The sequence below is a fragment of the Myotis nattereri genome, assembly GCF_964212035.1.
Source record: "Myotis nattereri genome assembly, chromosome: 12".
Taxonomy (NCBI): domain Eukaryota; kingdom Metazoa; phylum Chordata; class Mammalia; order Chiroptera; family Vespertilionidae; genus Myotis; species Myotis nattereri.
Genome location: NC_138087.1, coordinates 41,433,555 through 41,460,279, shown reverse-complemented (window position 1 = coordinate 41,460,279; position 26,725 = coordinate 41,433,555). Strand labels below are relative to the sequence as shown.

Genomic DNA, 26,725 nt, shown 5'->3' with positions numbered 1-26,725 from the left:
ATAGTTACACTGTTGATAGATAAACTAGTCATATTACAATCTGTGTAAAGAAAGGTAATGATCCTTGTTATACTGATGTTACATAAATGTCACAACTCATTCTGTACCCCTACTAAAATGGTTTTATATATATGGAGAAGGGATTGATAGATATAAGAAATATACTTATATGCTGCCTATCATGCAATTCTGTGGTTTTGTTGTCCCTGTGGTTGATAAAATTTCTCTTTCAAAATGATATCTAGGAGCAGTTGAAATTGTATTCTGGTCCATTCTAAAGACATTTGACTTTGTTTTTCTTGTATATTTAAACAGATTTATATCTGCTCTTCTCTGTACTGCTTTATTAATAAACTAGAGGCCCAGCGCAGGAAATCGTGCAGTTAGGATCCCTAGGCCTAGCCTGTGATCAGGGCTATCTTCCACCAGCTTGCCAGTCCCCAGTCCCACCCTGCTGCCACCCACCCCGGTTCCCTGTGGTTCCCCATTCATCATCCTTTGATTGGGCCAGGGGGAGGGACCAAGAGGTCGGCCATTCTGCCTGCCTGCTTGCCAGTCCCCAGTCCCGCCCCACCGCCACCAACCGTTTCCTTATTCACCATCTGGTGATTAGAGCCTGCGGGCCTGGGGGGAGGGACCGAGAGGTGGTCAATGCACCTCATAGTGACTGGTCGAGCGGTCATTCTGGTCATTACGCCGTTTTGGTCACTGGGCTTTTATTATATAGGATAAGCTATAGGATAAAACTGGCTTAATTTAAATAACCTAAATTGTATTCCTTCACCATATAAACATGTTTAAGGGGTTAGAACTGGTCTAGTAGAAGATCCTATTGAGAATGTTTAATATTTGTATACAAATTTGGTCCACTTCCATTTATTTGTCTGTTCTATAAAGTGGTGGAATGTCATCATAACAAAGAAGGCAGTTGGAATTTCTTTTCTTTCAAAAAGGAGTCTCTGAACAAAAGCCCAAAGTAGAAGGTAACATTTAAAGGAACCAAGGAAAATGGTAACTTGCAGAGAAAAGAAAAATTAGTGCCCGGATGCATTCAGTGAGAGTGAGACAGGTCAGTTAGCCAAGACAAGAGGAATAGGGAAACTTGAGACAGATAGTTCAACAGCAGTTTGCAGCCATCTAGTAAATCCTATCTTCCCTAAACCTGAGACACTTGAGAGTAAATGGTTTGCACCTCTCTCCAACCAGGGGGTAAATAGCTTAAATCACCCTACTCAGGGAGATGGCAGAAATCTAATTAGTGCCATTTGCCAACCATACCCAAGGACAGATGAAGTTGAGAATAATCCTCATTTTAGTACATCGTCATAAAGCTGAAAAATATTCTATTGAGATCTTCCCCTAAACGCCCAACCTTTAAAACCCCTCAAAACGAAGGCCCAGTGTGCCCTCTCCCTCCCAGGAGCACACCTGAACCTTTCCCCCCACTTCTTTCCCCCTCAGGCATGCATCTCCTAAACTCTAAGGGACCCCACAGGGCTTGCAACCAGGGCAGCTGCAGTTCATCTGGGCAAACCCCCTGAACCTGTCTCCAAGGCCCCCTTTTCTCTGACTTCTTAGCCAAAGCAGCCAGCCTAGGCTCATTTCCCCGGCCCTTCCAGACCCTTTCAGGGCCAGGGCCCCTTTCTGATAACAAGAGAAGAAAGCCTAAGAATCCAAAGAACGTTCACTCTTAGTTATTTGCTACTTTATACTTATATTCAGAATTAAGAAGCCTATATGCTAGAGTGTAATTTAAGTGCTATTGAACTCAAACCTTTACATAAGAAGTAAAGAAACAGGTTCAAGGAAGGAAGTAAAGTGACTTCCCTAATGCCTCAGAGCTAGTTAGTGTTAGAGTGGGGACTAGAATCCAGCTTTCCTGATTCATGGACTGGGATTCTTCTTACTGTACTACAGCCTAGTTATTGAAAATTGGGGGAGGGGGTAGCAGGGAGGAGCAGACCTTATACATTGCTAAATTTAGGCAGTATTTCTTCTGATTTTTAAAATAAATGATAGTTAACATTTCTTCCTCACTTGTGACAAGGGGCACCTGGTTTTCTCCAGCCCTTGATATTGTTACAGCCTTGGTTTTATAGCTTAGGAAATAATTTATTCCTTGCTGGGTGACTTCATATCTCATGTATAACAGGATTGTAAGAAGATAATAAAATAGAGTGGTTGAAGCCCCTCTAAACCAACTATTAATTAATTTACTAGAGGCCCGTGCATGAAATTCGTTCATGGGTGCAGTCCGTAGGCCTGGCCAGCGATCGAAGCGTGAGCATCTGGCGTGGAAGGGCAGGTCCCAGCTGACCTCTGGGACCCCGCGCACCCCCCTCTGCCTGAGTCCCCACGCAGTGAGCGCGGCAGGACGCTGCAGGCCGGGGCGCAGCATGGGTCTCTGGGCCTCCCAGCAGCACTGCACGGGTGTCAGGTGGGCAGCGCGCTTGCTCCTGGCCGGCCTCACATACTGGCTCTTGCAGGAACCACAGGGAGCCCGACCAGCCCCTGCAGTCCCAGCGGCTGCGGGGCAGGCTCCTCACAGGCACTGGTACCTGAGTGTGGGGTCTTCCCTGGTGTGCGAGCCCTGGCGTCCTGGGGGAGGGTAGCAGGGGGACTGAGGGCGAGCTCGGCAGACACCCGCATTCTCACCACACCTCTGTCCCCATCACCCCCTCCCCAGGTAGCCAGGGAGAGGTCTCAGCCCCCAGCCCAGGTGCCTCAGGAGGTTGGTCCCGGTCATCCACCCCCAGTTCCCCATCCCAGCCTGGGGCCTGGCCCTGTTCAGACAATCAGGGCCTGCTAGCTGCTGGTCACCATCTGCAGGGCGATCATTTGGGGCTGGGCCCCTTGCCCAGCTCCCTCAGTGCCTGTGAGCCGGATGGAGGCCCCACCCTCTGCCACCGCCACTAGTTGCCATCTGCGGTGCAATCGATCTGGGCGCGCCCCCCCCCCCCCCCCGCCACTGCCTCTGGTCGCTGTCTGCAGGACGATGGGTGGGGCAATCAGGCCCCCACTCACACCCGCCTTGTCTGGGCACCACCCGCTCACCTGCTCCACCATCCTGCCGTGGTCTCACTTTCACTGGGGTCCATTGGGACCAGCAGCACCACCACTGTCACCATGTTCTACGCTTCCCCTTGGTGGTCAATGCATGTCATAGTGAGCTGTGGAACTCCTGGTCAAATGACCGCCCGAGTGGACAATTTGCATATCAGGCTTTTATTATATAGGACTAGAGGCGCAGTGCATGAATTCGTGCGCAGGTGGGGTCCCTTGGCTTGGCTGGCAGTCAGGGCCGATAGGCTGGGGGGAGGGACCCTGCGAGGTTGGTCCAGCAGCAAGCTAACCAATAGCTGATTCTGCGAGGAATTGGACTCCCTACTCTCTCCTGTCTGGGTCCGGGGTGTGGGTGAACCAGATTCGGGGCTGTCAGGGCCCCAGCAGCAAGGTCTGGGTCAGTGCACATCATAACTACCAGGCAGTTGCCTGGTCATTCTGGTCGTTACAGTTCTTTGGTTGCTTAACCTTTTATAGATAGATAGATAGATAGATAGATAGATAGATAGATAGATAGATAGATAGATAGATTGATTAGTACCTTTTTTACAGGTCTTCTACTAGGAAAAGCTGGTAGACTTACCAAAAATCCAGTATCTCATTATATTCACAGATGAAAATTCCCCAGTATCTCTAAGTCTTCCTTCAATAAAGATTTAAGGTATTTTTTTAAACTTATGATGTGTCTTGACTGAGTTCTCTGAAACCTCCACTGGGTAGGTAACAAAGCTAGGAATAATGCCCAGTCAAGGTATATCCCCAGGCCAGGAATAAATCTGCTACCAGAATTGTAATCTGGATTGTACCCACAGGAAAACAAATCAATTGAAAATTAAATCAATTGAAAATTGGAGAACAAAGTGGAAATTCCTGTCTAGAGTCTAGAACAGTGGTCGGCAAACTGTGGCTCGCGAGCCACATGCGGCTCTTTGGCCCCTCGAGTGTAGCTCTTGCACAAAATACCAACTTCTGCGCATGGGCCACGAAGTTTCAATCGCACTGTATATGCATGCCCATACGTGGTATTTTGTGGAAAAGCCACACTCAAGGGGCCAAAGAGCCGCATGTGGCTCATGAGCCGCAGTTTGCTGACCACGGGTCTAGAATATTAATTATATAGAACTTAGGAACAGAATGAGAATTACAGAATCAGGTGTAGATAGGTTAAGATCCAGGTTGATTTCCTTTTGTGACAAAAATGCTTCAGTGCAACATTGGAGACATTCATCTTAACCACAAATGAGGTGCAAAATGGAAGCATTCTTTTATCTTTCCAAATACCTCTGAAGAAATTAAGATACTGCAGCTATTCTAGATTGTGTATGTGGTAAGATTTGAGAAACATATAATGAATATGTAACAAATCTTAAATCATAACCTCTTTTTTATATATAAGAGTTTTCAGGTCATTAATATTAACTGTTTTGGATCCTTTGCATTTGGTTTCAGGGTTCATAGAACCACACATCCTTTTAATAGTGCTGTTGCTGTCTAAATAAGGTAATTTCCAGGTTTGACCCCAAGCTGGTAGCACATTAACTGATTTTACATGGAATTTATTAAATAGTACCTACCTCAGAACCATCCAGATAAGGGTTTGTCTGCTGTCAAGTCTGAGAGCAATAATACTGCATTGTTATTCTGATACATTATTTTGGGGGGTAAAGGATGTGAGTAAGAAACAACTCATTAAGCATTAAGGATGTTAGTAAGAAACAACTCATAAGGCTGAAGGGTGTGATACATTCTTCATATTGCTTAGACTTTGCAAAGGAAGGTGATGTGATGTAGCACTTCTTTACCTCACAGATCTTTATTGGTTTATGACCTTCACCCATCCCTATGTTTACTCAAATTTAGTATAAGAGGGCAGAAGGAACAGCAACAAGCATAATTCCTAATTTGTCACTGATTAAGGTTGGCAGAGCTGATTTTCTTCACACTGGTATGCTACAAAAGTAAGAAGAATCTTGAGAGAAGGATGTAAAAACACTAGAGGCTCAATGCATGAAAATTCGTGCACTGGGGGGTGGGGGGGAGTCCCTCAGCCTGGCCTGCACCCTCTTGCAGTCCAGGAGCCCTCAAGGGATGTCCACCTTCCGGCTTAGGCCTTCTCCCCAAGGAATTGGGCCTAAGCTGGCAGTCAGACATCCCTCTGGCAGACCGAGAGCCCCCAGGAGCCCTGTAGGGAGCGGGCCTAAGCTGTTAGTCGGACATCCTTAGCACTACCACAGAGGTGGGAGAGGTTCCCACCACTGCTGCTGTGCTGGCCAACCATGAGCTGGCTTCTGGCTGAGTGGTGCTCCCCCTGTGGAAGTACACTGACCACTAAGGGGCAGCTCCTGCATTGAGCATCTGGCCCCTGCTGGTCAGTGTGTGTCATAGCGACCAGTCATTCTTGGTCATTCTGCCATTAGGGTCAATTTGCATATTACCTTTTTATTATATAGGATCATTCGACCCTGAGAGATAGTATATATACCCATTTGGCCAGGATATAGGCCTTAGACATTAAGTATTTGGTCTAGTCAGTTCTTAAGGGGTTACTTCTTGGCTTCCAGATCTAAGAACATCTCATTGATGGAAACCCCTGAAACTAATAAATAAAAATGGTGGGGAGAAGGAGGAAAGAAATTCCAATCAATGTGATTGATTATTTCTACTGAGCCCCAGCACTAAAAGATAGTAGAGAAGTAGCATGCTACTCAAAGTACCTCTCAGACCTCTAGGGCAGACAGTCTATGTAACAACCTTATGCACTTATCTACTGACTACCCATCAGTAATAGTAGCTTGTTGGGTAGTGGTAAGTTTTAGTCTCCATTACAAGCTCTACAGAGCTTCCCAGTGCTCAGCAATTTATCATGCCTCCTAATAATTCAAAGGGAAACTTTTTAGGGATGTGAAAAGCCTAGAATGAAACAGAAAAAGAGGGATGGTCTTAGAACCAGCCATCCTGGCTTATTTCTTGGTTAGAATTGTGAGAAATGGCTCACCTGTCCGAATATCAAATGATGGACTGGGAAACAGGAACTTGGCGAAAATGAGACTTTTAATAATACTCTCCAGAGCTGGTGTCCATTGTACAGCACACACCTGGGGCAGGGAACATAGCGTATTTATTTAGTCCCTCCTCCAGTTCCTCATTGGCTGAGTACTATTTGGTCACCTGTTTCTTAATACGTCGCCTAGGTCTTGCTGTCTCCCATTGGGCCATTTAAAATATTGGGCTGAGACCTTCTGAACTGTCTCTACCTCCCTTTGTTTAGGGGAATCTTCCTGGAAAATGTGCTATCAGCCACATGCACAGCTCTCATAACCTCTCCCCACCCCCCACATCCTGTTTGCTCTGGGGAAATTCAGTAACTGCCTGGCCACATGCTGTTTCTTTTCTATGAAGATGAATCAGAGGCATGTTTCTTACAGAATTGAGGCATTTCAGATGGCCTGTCCTTGTTTAAATGGCCTGTCTCCTTGAAGCAGAATTATGATCTTTCTTACTTCCAGTAAGTCCAATACGCATATATTTATTTGACTTCAAATCTTTTCAATTATAGGCCACCTACGGTTCCCAGTGGACCTAGTGGTTCTCAGACTAGTAACAAATCTCCCCTCTAACAAGGTACACAGTAACCAGTTTGCCTGGCTCTATTCAGTGCCCTCTTTGTATCACTCTCTTTTTTTTCCTCTATCCAAGTAGAAGCTTTAGTATAGGACAGTGGTTCTCAACCTTGGCTGCACATTAGAATCACCTGGGAATCTTTTTAAAAATCTTGATTTCTGGGCCTCATTCTCTGAAATGTTGTGGCCCCACCCCATAACAAAGAAACAGAATTTCTGGAAGATGAGGCCCAGAAATCAGGATTTTAAAAAGATTCCCAGGTGATTCTAATGTGCAGCCAAGGTTGAGAACCACTGGTATAGGAGATCAGGTGGCTGATTAAGGTTGTGTATGTGGTAAGATTTGAGCAACATAAAGCACTGGGCTGAGGGTGATTTGAAAGTGAAATAAAACTTAACCCAAGCCCTCAAGATTGAAGGGAGAACCTCTGTATCAGGTGGATGGACAGAAACTAAAAATTCAGATAGAAAGTAACAGAACAAGACACAGAAAAATCAGGCTTGAATAAGAGGGTTCAAAAAGAAGGGTGAAATGTAAAATCCTGAGATGCAGCCACATTAGCCATAAGTTCCTTTATGTCCCCAGGTGGGGAAGAAGCTGTTCAAGGGCTCTAAGCTGCTCATATTCCAAGTGGTTTCTGTACCACCAACACCACTCCCATCCCCATTTCCATGCTAACAGGGAGCCTGCAAAGTTTTCACAGAACCTAATTCAAGGCCAGATTTAAAGCTTGGAGGTAGAATTCTGTTACTAATAATGGCACCTCTTACTCATTTTTGCAACAAACAACCTCTAGTTTGAATTTTAGATTTGTGTTAGGTCTTCTTATTTTGCTAATTTTTTAAAGCTGCTCTGAGAGAAGGGTAGTAGTCCAATTATACTTTATTGTAGGGACAGGCCTCTTCATTTGCCCTCTAGTAGTTGACACTGAATGTTAAATCTATAAACTCTAAAAGTCTACTGTATATCAGGCATTGTTCAGTTAAGATTCATTAGATAGCCCTTGCCAGTTTGGCTCAGTGGATAGAGCGTCTGCCTGTGGACTGACAGATCCCGGGTTCAATTCCAGTGAAGGGCACATGAGGAATCAATCCCCAGTAGGGGGTGTACAGGAGGCAGCCAATCAATAATTCTCTCTCATCATTGATGTTTCTCTCTCCCTCTCCCTTCCTCTCTGAAATCAATAAAAATGTATTTTTAAAAAAAGACTTATTATATTAGTTTCTGTGCAATTGACACTTGTTTTGTGAGATACCATTTACTCACTGGAACAGCTATTACTAGAGAAGTTTTTAAAAAGTTAATTTAACACTGAGGAAAAGAATAGCAAGAAACAACAGAGAACACAAAATCATTAGGGAAAAATGTCATAGTAAACTAATTATTGACTAAAGAAGATGTAACTAATTTTTCTTTAGAATAGACAGAGAACACTCCTCAACTAAATTGTATTAGGTTAGCATAACCTTAATACAGAAACCTTAGAAGTATGAAAGAGGACAATTAAAGACCACTCTCACTGATGAAGATAAAATATTCTGTGCAAAATATTAACAAAGTGAGATCAACTAAAGGACTTGTATGCATGCATATAAGCATAACCAATGGACATAAGACACACTGGGGGATAGGGGAGGCTGGGGGACTGTCTAGGGCGGGGGGATAAAATGGACACATATGTAATACCCTTTGTAATACTTTAAGCAATAAAAAAAAAAAATATTAACAAAGTGAATCTACCAATGTATATGAAAGTATATATTATCATCAAATTAGGATTATTCCAAGAATGCCAAGTGGTTTTTGTGGAATTTAAAACTGCTAAAAAAAGGAAACTTAAAAAAATTTTTTTTATTAATTTCAGAGAGGGAGGGAAAAGGAAAAAGAGATAGAAACATCAATGATGACATAATCATTAATTGGCTGGCTGCCTCCTACATGCCCCCTACTAGGGATTAAGCCCCACAACCTGCACATGTGCCATGTCTGGGAATCAAACCATGTCCTCCTGGTTCATAAGTCGACACTCAACCACTAAGCCACATCTTCCAGGCCAAGGAAACTTTCTTAATCTCTGAAGGACAGCAATAAAAATTCTATAGGAAACGTTATACTACCATCATTGTTTCACCATTGAAGACCAGGAGCTTACTCAACAGTGTACTGGTATCCCAGCCAGTGCAGTAAAGCAAGAAACAGTAATGAGACAATAAGAATTTGCAAACTTGTTGTATATTAAGTCAGCACACAAAAATGTATTGCATTTCTGTACATCAGCAAACAATTAGAAAATGGGATATTTTAAAAGATGTAAAAAATAGAGATATATTGTCAGGAATACTAACTCTCAGATTTTAGTTCTTCCCAAATTGATTTCTAGATTCAGTGCCACTCACCAGCATCCCAACAGATTATCACCTAAAAGTATTAAGGTATCAGTTAATCCAAATGACAAATCCACCTGGGGTGGTTTTATAGGTATTACCGGCAAACTGGTGCTGCCTGCTCTCCAAGTTACATTTTATGAAATAGAATTTTTACAATATTGAAGCTTTTACATCCAAAGACTTCCTAGAATTCTTACACACATAAATACCACTGAAATATATCAGTTTCTAATATGTAACTAGTAAAATTTGCCTTTTTAAAATAACTTCAGAATCTCAGAAGAAAACAACAAAGTTGTGAATTTATTAGTATAGATACCAGTCCAGGTTTTACTTTTTTTTTTCTTTTGCCATCTGTTGGCCAAGACCATTTCCTTCCTCTTTCCCCAGATAGATATTTTCAAATTCTGAACTACCTCACCTTTCTGTTTTTCATCAAATCTTTGATTTTTAAAAAAATTTATTATTCTGTTGTTGTTGTTGTATTTGTTTTGGTATGGAATGGGAAGTTCTTTTGTCTTCCTTTTTCTTTCTCCACTGGACTCATTACATTCTCTATTGTTCAAACTGTAGCAAAACATGTTCGTTTTCATTGCCCCACACTAATCTAACTCAGTGAGTAAAAGCTTGGGCTCTGAACCCAAACTGAAGCCTGGCTTCATTGTTTTCTTAGGAAATTTAAATTCTGTTTTCTTACCTGTAAATTGGATAGAGGAGTAGTGGGCGATGGGGAGTTAATGATATCTAATAGGGTTGTAATGAGGATTTAAAAAGGTTAATATTTATGGAGCTTTTACAATAATATCTAGCTATATAAAAAGTATATTTTGATAAATAAACATTAGCCTGGTTTTCATAACCTAGGAAAATTTCAAACCTGCAAATATAGATTCTTCAGTATCAAAAGTCAGGGACAGACTTTAGGCAGAGTAGGAATATTCCTACCTGAACCCGTTTTCGGACATGGTCAGTTATAAGTTGCTTTCTCTTGAGTTCGAAGAGCGTGTGACGTTAAAGTTGTAAATACTTCATCACAAGGGAAATTAGCCAAGCACTCTGAAAGTGTTTTTACTCATAATGTGGTATACAGGGAGATATTAGAATAAGTTTAATCAATTTTTCAGTCACTTTTTATCAATGCTGGTTTTATGTCATGTTTATGTTGTTTTTATATCATGTCTTTGTTATATCATGTTGTTATTGTTTATTCAATTTATATATTATTTTTATATATATTTTGATAATTTTATTTTATCTCTGACACTTCTATATAGAGAAAGGGTGAATAGTGATATTAAAATATTTCTTCTAATTAATTGCCTTTCAGTGTGCACGAATCTGTGCACTGGGCCACTAGTTAATATATATAAAATCTTAAAAATGCAGCTTGTTTAATAATTATTTGAATGTAGTAGTGTTATCACCATTTACATTTGTCTTTTGACTGACTCCCGTTTATCATACAGCAATTTTTATTGCCTGAGAACAAAAGCTTTTGTTCGATAGTTTTTATTTTATTGGAACAGCTTATTTTATTTACTACTTGTTAAGGAATGGCTGATTGGAAAATTGTTCATATGTAGTGTTGACTGTACATGGTTTTATAATCTTGTTTATAACTCATAGAAAGTCGAACTCGGATACCAGAAATATGAGCCCTATTTTTAAAAAAGTTATCATTTATAATAATCCTTAAATCTTTAAAAAGTTATGCCTACTTTGATTAGATTATATCAGTGATTTTTCCCCTCAGCTTTTTTTATCTCGTGGCACACATAAAATAATTACTAAAATTCTGCAGCACACCAAAAAATATTTTTTTCCAATATGACAAAAAATGGTATCATTTTGATTCATTCATGCCAGACTATTGTTGTGTTGGCTATTGATATATTTTTATTTGACAGTCTAAGGCAGTGGTTCTCAACCTTCCTAATGCTGCGTCCCTTTAATACAGTTCCTCATGTTGTGGTGACCCCAATTTCATTGTTACAAATTGAACATAATTAAAGCATAGTGATTAATCACAAAAACAATATGTAATTATATATGTGTTTTCTGATGGTCTTAGGCGACCCCTGTGAAAAGGTCGTTCGACCCCCAAAGGGTCGCAACCCACAGGTTGAGAACCGCTGGTCTAAGGGGAAAGAGGTCAGTGCCCCTCTGATAGTCAGGTATTGCATGTTTTAAAAATTCTTGTGGCACACCGGTTAAAAACCACTGAATTATATTGTGCTATAGACTGTTCTGTGTCCATGGAGTCAAACAACCAGGAATTGAAAATATTCACGAAAATGTTACATTGTTGCTGAGGTGCACTGTGTAGTTATGCCTACAATGGTTGCATCTGTTCTGAACATGAACAGTTTGTTTTCCCTGTCTTTATTTCCTTAACAATACAATATAACAACTATTTAGATGGCATTCATATTGTATTAGGTACTATATAGTAAGGTGAGATAATTTAAAGTATACAAAAAGGATGTGCATGTTATATGCAAATATGGTGCCATCCTATATAATAAAGAGCTAATATGCAAATGGTCATCATGCCATCATGTCATCACGCCATAACTGCTCAGATACTCAACACTGGGGAGAGGGGATTGGGGACCAGCCAGGCTGCAGCCGGGAGAGGGACAAGCACCCCGCCCTGCAGTCCTGGGTGCCAGCGGCTGGGGTTGTGGCCCGGGAGAGGGACAAGCCACACGCCACATGCCCCATGGTCCTGGGCACCAGTGGCTGGGGCTGCGGCCTGGGAAAGGGACAAGCCACCTGCCCCGTGGTCTTGTGCACCTGCTGCTACGACCCGGGTGAAGCCACATGCCCATGGTCCCCTGCAGTTGTGGTCGGCCCAGGTGAAGCCGGCCCAGGTCCTGGGTGCCTGTGGCCAGCCGGAGGAGGGAATCTGGGTCCAGGATGGCAGGCAAGGCAGAGGTGGTTAGGGGCGATCAAGCCAGCAGGGAAGCAGTTAGGGGCAATCAGGCAGGCAGGCAGAGGGGTTAGGGGCAATCAAGCAGGCAGGCGAGCGATTAGGAGCCAGCAGTCCCAGATTGCGAGAGGCAGTTGGACATCCCTCAAGGGATCCCAGATTGGAGAGGGTGCATGCTTGGCTGAGGGACACACCCTTCCCTGCCCCCCCCCCCCCCCCCCGCATGACTTTCATGCACCGGGCCTCTAATTTTATATAAGAGACTTGAGTGTTGGCAGATTTTGGTATCCTTGGGGTCCTGGAACCAATGCCCCCTCAGATATGAAGAGATGACTGTATGTGTTGTGGAATGTATTGAGTAAGTAGTCACCTGAAAAGCTTTCCAGAAACAGATTTACTTATAAACTAGTGACCCAGTGCACGGATTCGTGCACAATGAAAGAAAATTAGCCCTAACCAGTTTGACTCAGTGGATAGAGCGTCAGCTTGCAGACTGAATGGTCCCAGGTTTGATGCCAGCCAAAGGCATGTACCTTGGTTGCAGGCACATCCCCAGTAGGGAGTGTGCAGGAGGCAGCTGAATTGATGTTTCTCTCCCATCAATGTGTCTAACTTTCTATCCCTCTCCCTCTCCCTTCCTCTCTGTAAAATATTTAGAAGAAAAAAAAAAAAAAAGAAAGGAAATTAATTAGAAGGTGGCCAGAGGGGCGAGACTGGGCTGGGCACACCCTGGAGCCAACCTCTCGTGGTCCCTTCCCGGCCAGCCGCACCTGGGGTGGTGCTGCGGCTTGAATGGCGTCTGCGGAGTGAGTGGGGTCCCTCTGGGGTCCCTCAGCCTAGCCTGCGGGGGGCGGGGGGGTGGATCCAGCTGAAACCGGCTCTCTGACATCCCCTGAGAGGTCCCAGAGTGCGAGAGCTCCCTCCTCTCTGGTTCCAGGATATGTCACCCGAAAACTGCTGCTGCCAGTCACGGCAGCTCAGCAGCTCCTGCCTTGAGCGTCCTGCCCCCTGGTGGTCAGTGCGCATCATACCTGCCGGATGGTAGTATAAATGTGGAGGGAATAATGTGTATTTGTGGAATGTCTCTATCAATGTACTGTGATAGCTCTTCTGTGAACTTTGAGGATAAGCATGTGTTGGAAAGCCTTTCCATAGAGGTGCCAAAAACTGATGAAAGAGGGTGGGATGTGTGTCCATGGTTTAGCTATGCTTGGCATATGTAGAGGTGTGACATTGAATGATTAGCTAATTGCACTTTCCAGGCACCAAAAGCTTGACAGGAATCTGTGGTATTAGCATATGCAAAAATTGACAACTTGTCCTTCTGCTTAATCTGGAAGACTTGACTCACTTGTTAGAGCATTGGTTAAGTGGATCATCAGGATTGTTAAGTGTTTAGAATACTGTATGGGCTATGTTCAGAAATTAGTTGGCTAATAGTCTCAAATGTTTTTATATTTTCTTACGGTTTACTTACAACTCTAGCTTAAAAGGGACCTTTCAAGAATGTGAATCCTTTTGACTATGCATTAAAATGTGCGGATAGCCTAATTAATTTGAATTGCTATTTTTTTTAAAATGGCTTTTACAATAGAATTGGGTTAACTGTTGTAATAGTTTTGTCAAGGTAGCATTCTTCTAAAACAGTATAGTGTAGGTATCTCATTTCATTTTATGTGGTTTACAGAGTTCAATAGGATCTATAAAAATTGCCTACGTGAATTTTGATAGGAAGATCAGTAAAGCTCCAACATTTCAAGGTAGTATGGATATGAAGCATGTAAGCTCTGGTCCTGGGTTGCCTCTGTTGTAATGGTCTATTTCAACACTGCCTGATAGGACTTTCTGCAGTGATGGAAATGTTCATTCTGCACTGTGCAATTTGGTATCCACTAGTCATATGTGGCTAGGGGACTGAGGAACTGAATATGTAATTTTCATTAAATTTAAATATCTATATATAGTTAGTGGCTCCTGTATTGGACAGTGCAGTGAGAATAAAGAAACTGAGGTAGGCCTTAGCTGTTTTGGCTCTGTGGTTAGACTGTCGGCCATGGACTGAAGGGTCACGGGTTCAATTCGGGTCAAGGGCATGTACCTCAGTTATAGGCTCCATCCCCAGCTCAGGTTGGGGCTCCTGCAGAATGATGTGTCTCACATCAATGTTTCTCTCTCTGTCTCTCCTGCTCCCTTCAACTCTAAAAAAATCGATGGAACAAATATCCTCTGGTGAGGATTAATAAAAAGAAAAAAAAAAGAAAACTGAGGGTGCCCAACTAGTGTGGCTCAGTTGGTTGAGCGTCATCCCATGCACCAAGAGGTTGCCAATTCAATTCCCTGTCAGAGCACATGCCCAGGTTTTGGGCTATCACCAGGAGGGGGTGTGCAGGAGGCAGCTGATCAATGTTTCTCTCTCACAGATGTTTCTGTCTTTTTCTCCCTCTCCCTTCCTCTATCTCTAAAAAATCAATAAGAGCATATTTTAAAAAAAGAAACTGAGGGAAAACAGAAGTATAGAAATGGCTACATTGACCTATGTAGGACTTAAGTTTTTAAGTTGGTATTCCCATGTAGCACAGATAATGCCATCTGTCTTTAGAATTTTAATTCTAGCAAAGTCACTCAGTCATGTCCTGTGATCTCTCAGACAGTAAAGTGCCTCTGCTGCTGATTCCTATAATGGTCTAAAAAAAGAAAGAAATACAGCCTACCTCAAAGAGACCAAAGTGCTTTACAAGCTATCTATAATAATAAAAGCATAATATGCTAATTAGACCGGACAGCCAAACGACCTTCCAGATGAAGCTGGGGCTTCAAGGGCTGAGCCCCTTGCACAGATTTCATGCATCAGGCCTCTAATATTTCTATATAATGCATACACAGATAAGATAGAAAATGTGTTAAAACAACATTGTTCTAAACACCTGCTTTCTAAATTACACCTGATCATTTTAAATCTTTTGGATGCTCCATCTTGACTGAAAAAGCATATTAAACTTATGAGGTGAATATTCAGCTTCTCTGTATACACTAAGCTCTAATGTATAAGGATCTCTAAAGACCATAACATTTATGGTTTCTACTTAATCACTGTACTTTGGTAAATGTTGCTACAGATTACATACTGGATCTTAGGGCAGCAGTGTCTAACTTGCTTGGAACTCTCAAAAAATACTGAAGTTAATTTCATTTGTTTTGGTGCTTGCTTTAAGCTAATGAGCTATTATATAATTGACCACCTTTATATAATGTATTATGGTGATTTCTTTGGGTCAGTCTACTATTGGATGTGTTAGGCTCCTGGCCCCCTTGTGCAGAACTGACCTAAAATCTGATTTCTTTTTCATAGTTGAATATGTATCTTCTCTACTGTTGCTTCTGACCAGTCCATTCTGATCTCTGCTATCTCTAGCTGTTAATAGTCAAACATCAACCTCATTTTTCTATTTCTGGTGTGAGGCTCTGCTATAAATCGATTTATTTAATTATTTTTTAATCCTCACCCGAGGACATATTTTTCATTGCTTCTAGAGAAAGAGGAAGGAAAGAAAGATCGATGTAAGAGAGAAACATGGTAGCAAATGGACCAGTCTTCACATATTTATTCAGTCTTTCCATTTTCAATTATTTTTTGTGTTTAAATGCTCAGAGATTTGTTTATTTATAACTTTAAGAAGATAATGTCCAGGAAATGTTGCTGAATCATTTGGGACCACTAGAAGCCTGATTTCAAAATAAGTGGGTCTATAACTAGCTGGAAGTAGTTGCAGATTCTCTAGGTGACATGATAAACTCTGATATTCTACAGAATAGAATATATAAAATTGTTTCTCCAGATTTATTCATGAGTGAAGTAAAATTCAAAATAATTCAATTGGACTTTAGATTATAGTTCTTAACATGAAATTTAGTATATCACAATTTAAATGGCTTATCATATACTATCTACACTCCAGATTGGATAGAGCATTAGTTGTCGAAATATCATTAAAATGAAGAAAAGATATAAGCATTTTAAAATGTTTTCTCTGAAACCTCTTTAAGAGTCTATTGAGTACTAGGTCATTAAACAAAACATCTTGAACCTTAAAAGAATCAGTTGTCCTTTGTAGATGTAGTAATTTGGGTCTACCTACATTACCAAGAAACTATTAAAAAGGAGATTGAAGGGAGATTTTTTTTTTTTTCAGTAAATTTTTATTACCTTAGGAATTGACAGAAGTCATTTCAGTAATTTTTTCTATCAGAAGAGAGGAAGGAGATATAGTAGGTCATTCTATTTGGGGACTTTTTTTTAACGCTAGTCTTCCTGTTTTGCTGAGAAAGAATTCAAATGTTTGTCTCTTTTTTTTTTTTCTTTTTTTTTTCTTGTCATTGAACAGAAAAAGTTACCAGGAGTTAAATTAATTCACAGTTTTAGGAAATTCTTCCTGCTGTAAGTGAAATAACTCTGAGTCCCCTGCCAAAAGAAAAACTTTAATTTTCACAATGGGCCATCTGTTTAACATTGAGTGACCTTTCATTTTGTGAACTGATTTTGAGAGAGGCAACATTTCCTTCTCCCTGGAAGACTATCCTGTTCTGAGCTTCATAACCCACTGAATGATTTTAGTGCCTACCAATTTTTTCACCACATACACCCACCTTCCAGACTTATGTTCATAGTTTTTATTTGACTGCTCCTATTTTATCCCCATACAAGAAGCGTAAGTAGTATCACAAAGCATATTTGCTTTCTTTGTTAATGTGATTTAGTAAACTTTTTTCTTTTGTGGGGGCTTCTTAGATGCAGAGTGTTGAATTAATCTTATTCATTTACTAACTCATTTGCTCAAAAAAATTTAGAAACCCTATAATTTGTCAGGTACTCTGCTTGGCACTAGGTGTCCACAAGCAGATATGATTTTGCCCCCTGGAACTTCTAGTGCAGTTTGTGGCACATTTTCATCATCAATGAACATGGGTCCTGCTCTTGTTTTACTTAATTTTTATTTTTTTTTCTTCAGCTTCCTTTCTCCTTCCTCCATAAACATCCACTCAAGTATGCATGTCTTTAGATAATTTGTCCTTGAAAATATATAACATTTAAGTGTTTTTAATTTACATTAATGATAGCATAGATCTGCTCATTCCTTTTTTTCACCTAGTACTATATTTTTAATTTCTACCCATCAAAACAAAGTACTATATTTCTTATTCTGCATAATATTCCATAATCTGTATCCAACATTTTTATATTCATTTCCCTAGTAAAGGAATCTATGTTGCTTCCTACACTTGATACAAGTAATGCTGCAGTGAGCACTTTTGTACATGTTACCTTAAGGCCTATGTAAGTCTTTCTTTGGAGTACTTAACCTAAAAGTGGGTTTCTGGGTCATCGGCAAACAAAAATGGCTTACCAAGAAGTTCACAATGGTTCCTCTTCTTTCCCATTCTCACCAGTACTTGATATTACTTAGTTTTTTAATTTTTATCTTTCTTATAGTGTCAAAATTTCTTATATTTCTTTGAAAGTTGGGTGAGAGTGACCTTTCTTCATATACTTGTTAGCCTTGTTTATCCCTATGTAAATATACCATTCATATATTTTGTTTATTTGTTCTCTTGAGTTACCTGTGGTTTTTTCCCCTTGTATTTGCAGAAGTTCCTTATCTATCTATATATATCCTATCTAATAAAAGAGAAACATGGTAATTGGCATATGACCGCTACCCTTCCCATTGGCTAATCAGGGCGATATGCAAATTAACTGCCAGCCAAGATGGTGGCCGGCAGCCAGGCAGCTTAAACTGAACATGAGGCTTGCTTGCTTCAGTGACAGAGGACTCCAACATTCCCCGCCTGCCTTGCCGGCCTCTGAGCCTGCAGTTTGAACATTGTAACAAATATAGAAGCTAAACAAAACCCCAGAAACCTGCTTTCAGCGAGCTGGGATCTCAGAGCTGGAGTTGATACAGAGTTTCGATTATAGAACCTAAACAAACCAGATACCTACTTTCAGCAGCTGAGGCCTCAGAGCTGGAGCCAAGCCTCAGAGCTAAAGCTGGCCCAGAATAAAAAAAGAAAAAAGAAAAAAAGGAGCAGTTGGGAGCTTCAGTCCCAGCCTGAAAACAGCCCTCAGCCCCTCACCCAGACTGGCCAGGCACCCCAGTGGGGACCCCCACCCTGAAGGGTGTGTGACCAGCTGCAAACAGCCATCATCCCCTCATCCAGGCTGGCCAGGCACTCCAGTGGGGACCCCCACCCTGATCCAGGACACCCTTCAGGGCAAACCAGCCAGCCCCCACCCATGCACCAGGCCTCTTATCTATATAGTAAAAGGGTAATATGCCTCCCAGCACCGGGATCAGCAGAGCCGCGAGGCCTCTCGACACCGGGATCAGTGTGACAAGGGGCAGCGCCCAAACCTCCTGATCGCCCTGCGGCTCTGTGTGTGACAGGGGGTGGGGCCACAACCTCCCTATCTGCCCTGCTCTGTTCCTGACAGGGGAAAGCGCCCCAACCCCCTGATAGGCCCTGCTCTGTGCCTGATAGGAGGGAGCTCCCCAACCCCTTGATCGCCCTGCGGCTCTGTGTGTGACAGGGTGCGGTGCCCCAACCCCCCCACCCCACGGGCCCTGCTCTGTGTGTGACGGGGTAGAGCCATAACCTCCCCATCGGCCCTGCCCTGAGTGTGACAGTGGTGGCGCCCCAGCCCCCTGATTGGCCCTGCTCTGTGCATGACAGGGGGGAGCTCCCCAACCCCCTGATGGGCCCTGCTCTGTGCGTGACAGGGGGGAGCTCCCCAACCCCCTGATTGGCCCTGCTCTGTGCGTGACGGGGTGGCGCCGCAACCTCCCCATCGACCCTACCTTGAGTGTGACGGGGTGGTGCCCCAATCCCCCAATCGGCCCTACCCTGAGCATGACTGAGGGTGGCATCCCAACCTCCCAATCCGCCCTGCTCTGTACATGACAGGGGGCGGCACCCCAACTCCCCAATCAGCCCTACTCTGAGCCCGATCAGGGGCTGCACCTAGGGATTAGGCCTGCCCTCTGCCACCCGGGAGCAGGCCTAAGCCAGCAGGTCGTTATCTCCTGAGGGGTCCCAGACTGCAAGAGGGCACAGGCCGGGCTGAGGGACCCTCCCCTCCGCTCCCCCCCCCCCCGAGTGCACAAATTTTTGTGCACCGGGCCTCTAGTATATATATAAAAGCCCAGCAACTATTACTGCAGAAGGACCAGAATGACTGGTCGCTATAATGCGCACTGACCACGACGGGGCAGATGCTCAAGCAGGAGCTGCCCCCTGGTGGTCAGTGCGCTCCCACAGTGGGAGCACCACTCAGCCAGAAGCTGGGCTCACAACTAGCGAGCTCAGTGGTGGTGACAGGAGCCTCTCTCACCTCCGCGGTAGTGCTAAGGAGCAGCAAGCCAAGTAGTAAGGAGCGAGTAGGCGGGTGGTTAGGAGTGAGCATGCGGGCAGTTAGGAGCGAGGGGTCCCAGATTGTGAGAGGGCTCAGGCCGGGCTAAGGGAACCCCTCCCCTATCCTTGCACAAATTTTGTGCATCGGGTCTCTACTAGTATTTTAATATTAACCTTCTGACAGTTTGAGATAAAGAAATCATCTTTCCCAAAGCATTTTTCACTGCATGAAAATCCGTTATTTAAATGGACCTGAATCAACCAATGTTTTATTGTTAGTGGAATTTTTTTTTAAGTTATATTAGTTTTTCCTTTTAGGTCTATAATCTCTCTGTGGTTTATGTTCTACATACTGAGAGGTAGGGATCCAACTACTTTTGCCTATCTGGTAAATTTTCTCGGAACCATCTTCTCAAGGATCCATCCTTTCCTACTGCTTTGAGAAACCAGCTGTGTCATAGAAGATTCTCATTTATGCTCAGCTGTTTATAAGCTATGTCTTCGGTTACTGGTGTTATTGGAGAAAACCATGCCTAGTCTTCCCCCAATGGGAGTGGGGTTCTTGGGGTACCACTGGAAGAAGCATTTCCGGAGGCCCCCACAGGAGGATGAGATATGGTAGAAAGCTTTATTTCTGTAGAATTACATCTCTGGGTTTACAAGTCCCATTTCCCTTAGTCCAGTCATAGAAGAAGTATAGCTGGGGTTTCAGTAAAGCTAAAAGCAAAGCCAGCATCCAGAGTTTCCTTTCCATGTTGGAACTGGGTCAGTTACAGTCCATTAGTCCATGTGCCATGTGGGCAAATGCAGGGAAGCAGGAGCAGAAGAGCCCCATAAGCCCAGAGTCACTCAAGTCCCAAGAGAGTCAAGAGAATGAACTTTGTTTAGGGGGTTTTGCATCCCAAATCTTCTATCTTCTCTTTGCTTTGGCCCCTGGGGAGTGTAAAGTTGTAGCTTCCAGGTGAAGCTGCCCAAATGACATGCCTACAATATCTGGCCTTCCCTTTTCTCCTTTCCAATAATAACTAGTTAATACAATGCTATCATTAAGTCTGTTTGTTTCTGTACCAGCACCAGTTTGTCTTTATTACTTTATTTTTCTGTAGTCTGTCTTAATACATAAAAGAGAAAATTCCCAGCCACCCAACAAATGCATGGGTATTTTTGCTCTTTCTTTGCAAGTTACCTTAGCTCTCCAAACACCTTTTCTTTTTTTTCTAACAGCTGTATTAAGATATAATTCATATACTCTACAAACTACTCATTTAAAATGCTCAGTTGGGTGGTTTTTAATATACTATTAATAGAGTGGTACAACCACTGCCCAAATTAATTTTAGAACATTTTTCTTATCCCCAAAAGAAACCTCATACTCTTTGGCCATTATTCCCCAACTCTCCTAGCTGCCATAGTCATGGAGCCACTAACCTATTTCTGTCTGTATGGATTTGTGTATTCTAGACATTGCATACAAATAAAATAATATAACAAATGATCTTTTGTGACTAGTTTCTTTCACTTAGCATAATTTTTTCAAGATTCATCCAATTTGGAGCATGCAACAGTACTTGTTCTTTTTATGGCTGAATAATACTTCATTGTATATTTATTCATTGATTGATGGGCATTTTATGGTTATTTTAGCTATTATGAATTATAGCGCTGTGAGCATTTATATATGTGAGCATTTATATACAATAAATAGAGTCTCTTAGGTTTATTTTCCTCCTTGCTGGAGTTTTTAAAGAGTGTCTTGGTTTGGTAAACATTCTAAGCTTCTACATGCCTGCAGATATTTTTATTTTATCCTCACTAAAATGGTCAAATTCTAAGTTTGACATTTATTTATTTTTAATACTATCCCTCCACTGTCTTCTGGTTTTTAGCGTTGCTATTGAAAAGTCAGATGTTCATCTGATTCTTATTCCTTGGTAGTTCGTCTGTTCTTAAGTATCTGTTTGGCACTTAGCTATTCCAATCTGAATTTACTTTAATTCTGAGAAATTCTTATCTTATCTCTATTTTCTCCTATTTTCCTGGAACTTCTATAGTATTGATCATGGTATTTCTATTTCTATCCTCAAATTTTCTTTCATATTTTCTATCTCTTCATCCCTCTCCCCCTGAAAAATAGCATATTTGGGAATTCCTCAACCTAATCTTTCAACCTACTAATACATTCAAGTGTTATCAATTCTCTTACCCAACCAATCTAATTTCAGATACTGATTTGTTTTGTTTTGTTATATCAGGGATTCCAGTTGGATGGAATTTTCTGGCACACTTTTTTTTTTAATTGCTTAAAGTATTACAAAGAGTATTATATATGTCTCCTTTTTTCTTTTTTCCCCCCTTGACAATCCCCTGGTCTCCCCTACACCCCAGTGTCTTGTGTCCATTGGTTATGCTTATATGCATGCATACAAGTCCTTCGGTTGATCTGGCACACTTTTTTACTTCATTCTTAAGCTGTTCTCTCTCTCTCTCTCTCTCCTCCCCACACCTCTCTCCCTCCCTCTCTCTCTCTCTCTCTCTCTCTCTCTCTCTCTCTCTCTCTCTCTCTCTCTCTCTCTCTCGTGCCTAGTGTTTATGACCACTTTGCCTGAATGCTGTCCATGACCCTGGGCAAATCTCTCCTCAGCTATCCAATGCAGGAAGAAGCAGGCCTGGCCCAGGCATGGATAACAGGTCTGATGCACTGTAGGTGCCAAACAGATACTACTTCCAACCCACTACCCAGAGAGTAGATCAGGCTGGAAGTTGACTTTTAATAATAAAATACAGCGGGGAGGGCAGAGGGAGTGCTGCAGGTGGTGGGGTGTGCTCCCACACCAGGTTCTCCACTGGCTACACAAACTGCTGCTGTTGCTTGGTGGGTGCCTTGCTGGCAAGGTCCCTTGGTCTTCTCTGTAGCTGCCAGTGCCGTCTCCTTTTCCTTCTCCTTGGCTTCCTTGGCTCTCTCAACAAGGGTTTTGGAAGGGGCCTCACCTTGCAGCTTGGTCAAGATGCATTCAGAACCCTTCACTGACTTGGTCACATTGCTTTTGAACCGGACGAGACTAAATTCCTGGACAGCTCTGGAGACGCCAGACAAGAGGATACCCAAGCTTCCCGGTGGATTTCGGTCCAGCCGCTATTATCAGAGTTCACACAGTAAACACATCCATCGTTCCTCCACCACCGTCAACCGGGCGTGGTTGATGTTCCAAGTGAAGGTGGTCGTTGTCTGGTTCTGTGGGTCCACAATAGAATCCTCCAGGATGTACACTGAGTGAGCGACATTGGCAGGGAATAGTCGCTCGGCCCAGCGGGGCATCCTGTTGGTCTTGGTCAGGAGTCTCCAAGACAGGAGCTTCTGGCCAGGGGTCTCCTCCCGGTGCACTGTGTCGTCTGTGTGCTATAGGGATTCAGGTACCGCTGCCAGAAGGCAGCGAGCACTTGGTCCCAGGAACTCCGGAACATGCTGTGGCCCAGGAAATACTTCACCATTGTCCCGGCCAGGCGGGTCAGCACCCGAGCAGCATCAGGGGTGCAGAGCCCGGGGGCACGTGGAGGCCAGGCCGGAGCTCGGCGCACACCTGCCAGGCACCAGCTCTGTCACCGCCCCACTGCACCCCACCAGCAGCTGCCGCCATGAGGAGTTGTCAGGCCGCCCCCCTTTATGGCTTTTGTGTACACTGAGTTGTCTGATACTTTCCCCCTGTGATAATTCACTGCCATATCTCTTCAAGACTTTGTTGCCAAGAAATGATTAGTAAATGGCATTTTTATTCAAATGTGTTTTATATAAAACAAACAAGACTTAAAATAATCTAAATTTAACAAGATATTTTAATGATTCTTAAATTTTTTTATTAAGAATAAAATGTTTTTCCTCAGTAACTACTCAACTCTGATTATTTGATTTATTTATACTTTTATTGTGAAATTTTTCACACAGAAAAGGAGAAAATAACTTTTAAGCAAATCCATGTTGCTGCTCTAAACCAGGCTTATTATTATTAGGAAGGTGCTAATTTGCAAGTTTTTGTTACTAAGTGGACATCAGTTATCTGGATTTGAGGCAGTAGTGATGGGAATACTTTCTTCTGCCACCCTAAAGGTCAGGTTGTCTTTTCATTAAACCAGGCTCTAGCACTGCAGCTTTCCTGTGTGCTGCTCACCTTTGGTGTTCATCCCCAGAGGCATCTCTGAAGCATTGTATATGTTCAGCCAGCCATGTTTAATTCAAAATTACTTTCTTTTTTAAAATATATTTTATTGATTTTTTTCTTTTTCTTTTTTCTAATTATGCGGGCATCCTGGTATAGTTAACAACAGAGTTGGCAGGAACCAGGCCCAAGATGCCAGCTAGCTTCTGACTGCTGTTCTCCCAGCAGTGTAACACCTAGTTACGAGGCCACCTAGGCAGCTGCCTATGGCTGGGGTATTTTATTGATTTTTTACAGAGAGGAAGGTAGAGGGATAGAGAGTTAGAAACATTGATGAGAGAGAAACATCCATCAGCTGCCTCCTGCACACTCCCCACTGGGGATGTGCCCGCAACCAAGGTACATGCCCTTTACCGGACTCGAACCTGGGACCCTTGAGTCCACAAGCTGATGCTCTATCCACTGAGCCAAACTGGTCAGGGCCTTAGAGTATATAAAAGTATTCATGTTCAAGAGGTAAATTACAGGAACATAGTCTAGCTGTGTACATTTTACTTATTAATCAAGCTTTTAATAAGCTATTGTGGGTCAGCAGTTGATGGCATATAAGATAGTGGGGGCAAGAAATAACACAGCATTGCTATATTGTACCTTCCACCTCAACTTTTTTCCAGGTCATCCCTTTCTCTGGAACTGACCCTTTGAACTCCCCTCCCTTTCCTTCCATTTTCTTCACCAGGTCCTTTATCCTCCAGACCAGAATAATAAATTTGTAGCTAAATTCTGTCGTAAACATTGCTAATTTATCACACATTCTTTGCCTGCCAAGCCCTGGGTATGCCCTCAGAATCCTTTTTAGCACATAACACTTCAGGGAGTTTGCCACTAGAGACAATACCCAGTTGTCATTTTTGTTCTAGCTCTTGTTCCAATCAGACTAAGACATTAACATATTCAGGCTATATTTGCTTTGACGGCTGAAGAGGAATAAAGGTAAAATAACAAGTAAAATTGTTTCCCAGTATCCAAGAGACAGACTTTCTTTTAAAGCCTTTTATATTGCTCCAACTCTTGTTTCTATCTGTGCTGTTTCTGCTTCTTTCTACCTAATTAGTTCAAAGTAAGAAATAATCACACTTGTATTGAGCAATACAAATTAGATTTTAATTCAATAGTAAGTGAAAAGGGCATTCTTTTCTTTCCAAATATTTTCACCTCTTATAGTCACTCATTTTTGGTATAATGTACAGTTTTTCCTATCCTTGTATTTAGATTTTTTTGGTAAAAATTAGGTACCAGGAACTAAGCAAAGGTCTTTTATTGCTAAAAGAACATAAGAATTTGAGAAAAGAAAACATAGAAGGAAATGCTGGTAGGGCAAACAAGTATTTATTTTTGTTCCTGAGTTAATATGAGGTGGATATTTTCTAAATATTAATAAAAAAGACATAGAAGAAGGTGGAACATTCCTAAGTGAGCCAACTATCTGGCCATTACTCTTTTGTGTGCCTAAACTATATTATTGTACTTGTTCTTCACAGCCACTGTGTTCAGTATAGGTATTGGCCTCACTTACAAAAACAAAGAGAGTAAAAAAGGCAAATAATTTACCCAAAGACACACGGCTAGTAAGTGGTAGAGTTGGGATTCCACCCCCATCTCTGGCTACAAATATTTTTGTTCTTTCCCACCTAACCATTTTAGAAATTTTACTTTTATAAGATTTTACCTTTTTCCGTAATGGACTTTATATTACAGCCTTTTTAATATGGGCATTGATTACATGCATGCATACATTTAATGTTTTATAAGTTATTTGGGCCTCTGGCACTGTGGCTAAAATGATAAGATTCTGTTCTAATAGTGTTGAGAGCTCTTGACACTGTAGCCCAGTGATACACATAGTGACTGAGCCAGGTGTCAAATCCTGACTCCACCACTGCCTCAAGCTGTGAGAGACCAACATATAGGGTTGTTTCGAGGATTAAACATGGAAATATGCATAGAACACCTAGCACAATAGTAACAAATAGTAATAACTGTATTACATATTTACTATTTTATGTTAATTCCCTTGCTTCTCCATGAGATTCTGAGAATTTTCACAGAACTTACAAACTATACTAAAGATACTTATTTTATACTTACTGTGTTGATATTTGTAAGGAAATAAACATTAATTCTACTCTTGTATTTTTCATATTTTGGTTATTTTAAAATATAATCATTACTATTTGAAACATATAGTCTCTCTCCTGATCAGGAACATTTGCCTCATCCAGGAATTACAGTATTTCTAGAAAGATTCCCAAAATCTGTTTTGGTTGAAGATAACTTGAAATAATAGTAGTAGACACTGGCTACTGGTGTCTTTGTTTTAACTTTCTATTGTATGAGAATTCAGAATGCACAATTCAGTGATTAAAACATTTGCTATCTTCTTTTCTTTTTCAGAAGATGAATAATCTTTCATTTAGTGAGCTATGTTGCCTCTTCTGCTGTCCACCTTGTCCAGGAAAAATTGCTTCAAAATTAGCATTTTTGCCACCTGATCCAACTTACACACTAATGTGTGATGAAAGTGGAAGCCGCTGGACTTTACACCTATCAGAACGAGCTGACTGGCAGTATTCTTCTAGAGAAAAAGATGCTATGGAATGTTTCATGACTAGAACCAGTAAAGGCAACAGAATTGCCTGCATGTTTGTGCGTTGCTCACCCAATGCCAAATACACCTTACTCTTCTCACATGGAAATGCTGTTGATCTTGGTCAGATGAGCAGCTTTTACATAGGATTGGGATCACGGATTAACTGTAATATATTCTCATATGATTATTCTGGATATGGTGCAAGTTCTGGGAAACCATCGGAGAAGAACCTCTATGCAGACATAGAAGCTGCTTGGCTTGCTCTTAGGACAAGGTAAATGGTGATTGGGAATTATTTTCCACACTTGGGAAAATTGTCTTGTATTAGAATAAAATAAAAACTTTTTATAACACATTTTAAAGTGCTAAATAGAGACTATATTTGCCATTATATACCTATGAAGAGTTAAAATTAGATTGTAATTGAATTTATTAAAGTGTGATATAAAAAATGTTTTTTCAAAATTGCAGCATTTTATGAGATTGAGAGAAAATGTGATTTAGCTAATTACTC

The 26,725-nt window shown here is 41.9% G+C and overlaps 1 protein-coding gene and 1 pseudogene across 3 annotated transcripts in view; one reads left to right on the top strand and one right to left on the bottom strand.

The window, feature by feature from the left end:
- Nucleotides 1-26,725, top strand: part of ABHD17B (abhydrolase domain containing 17B, depalmitoylase) — a 50,084-nt gene that overhangs the window by 16,244 nt on the left and 7,115 nt on the right. Inside the window, exon 2 of one of the 2 annotated variants that reach the window (XM_081103888.1) lies at nucleotides 26,016-26,485. In XM_081103888.1, coding sequence (XP_080960014.1) covers nucleotides 26,019-26,485 — 467 coding nt within the window. In that variant the 5' untranslated portion in view covers nucleotides 26,016-26,018. Of the gene's footprint in view, nucleotides 1-24,448; nucleotides 26,486-26,725 lie in introns of those variants that run through there. The other variant, XM_081103889.1, reaches the window with a different exon arrangement.
- Nucleotides 22,258-22,899, bottom strand: LOC308528265 (PRELI domain-containing protein 1, mitochondrial-like; annotated as a pseudogene). The gene has a single exon. The product of its transcript is annotated as a PRELI domain-containing protein 1, mitochondrial-like (transcript).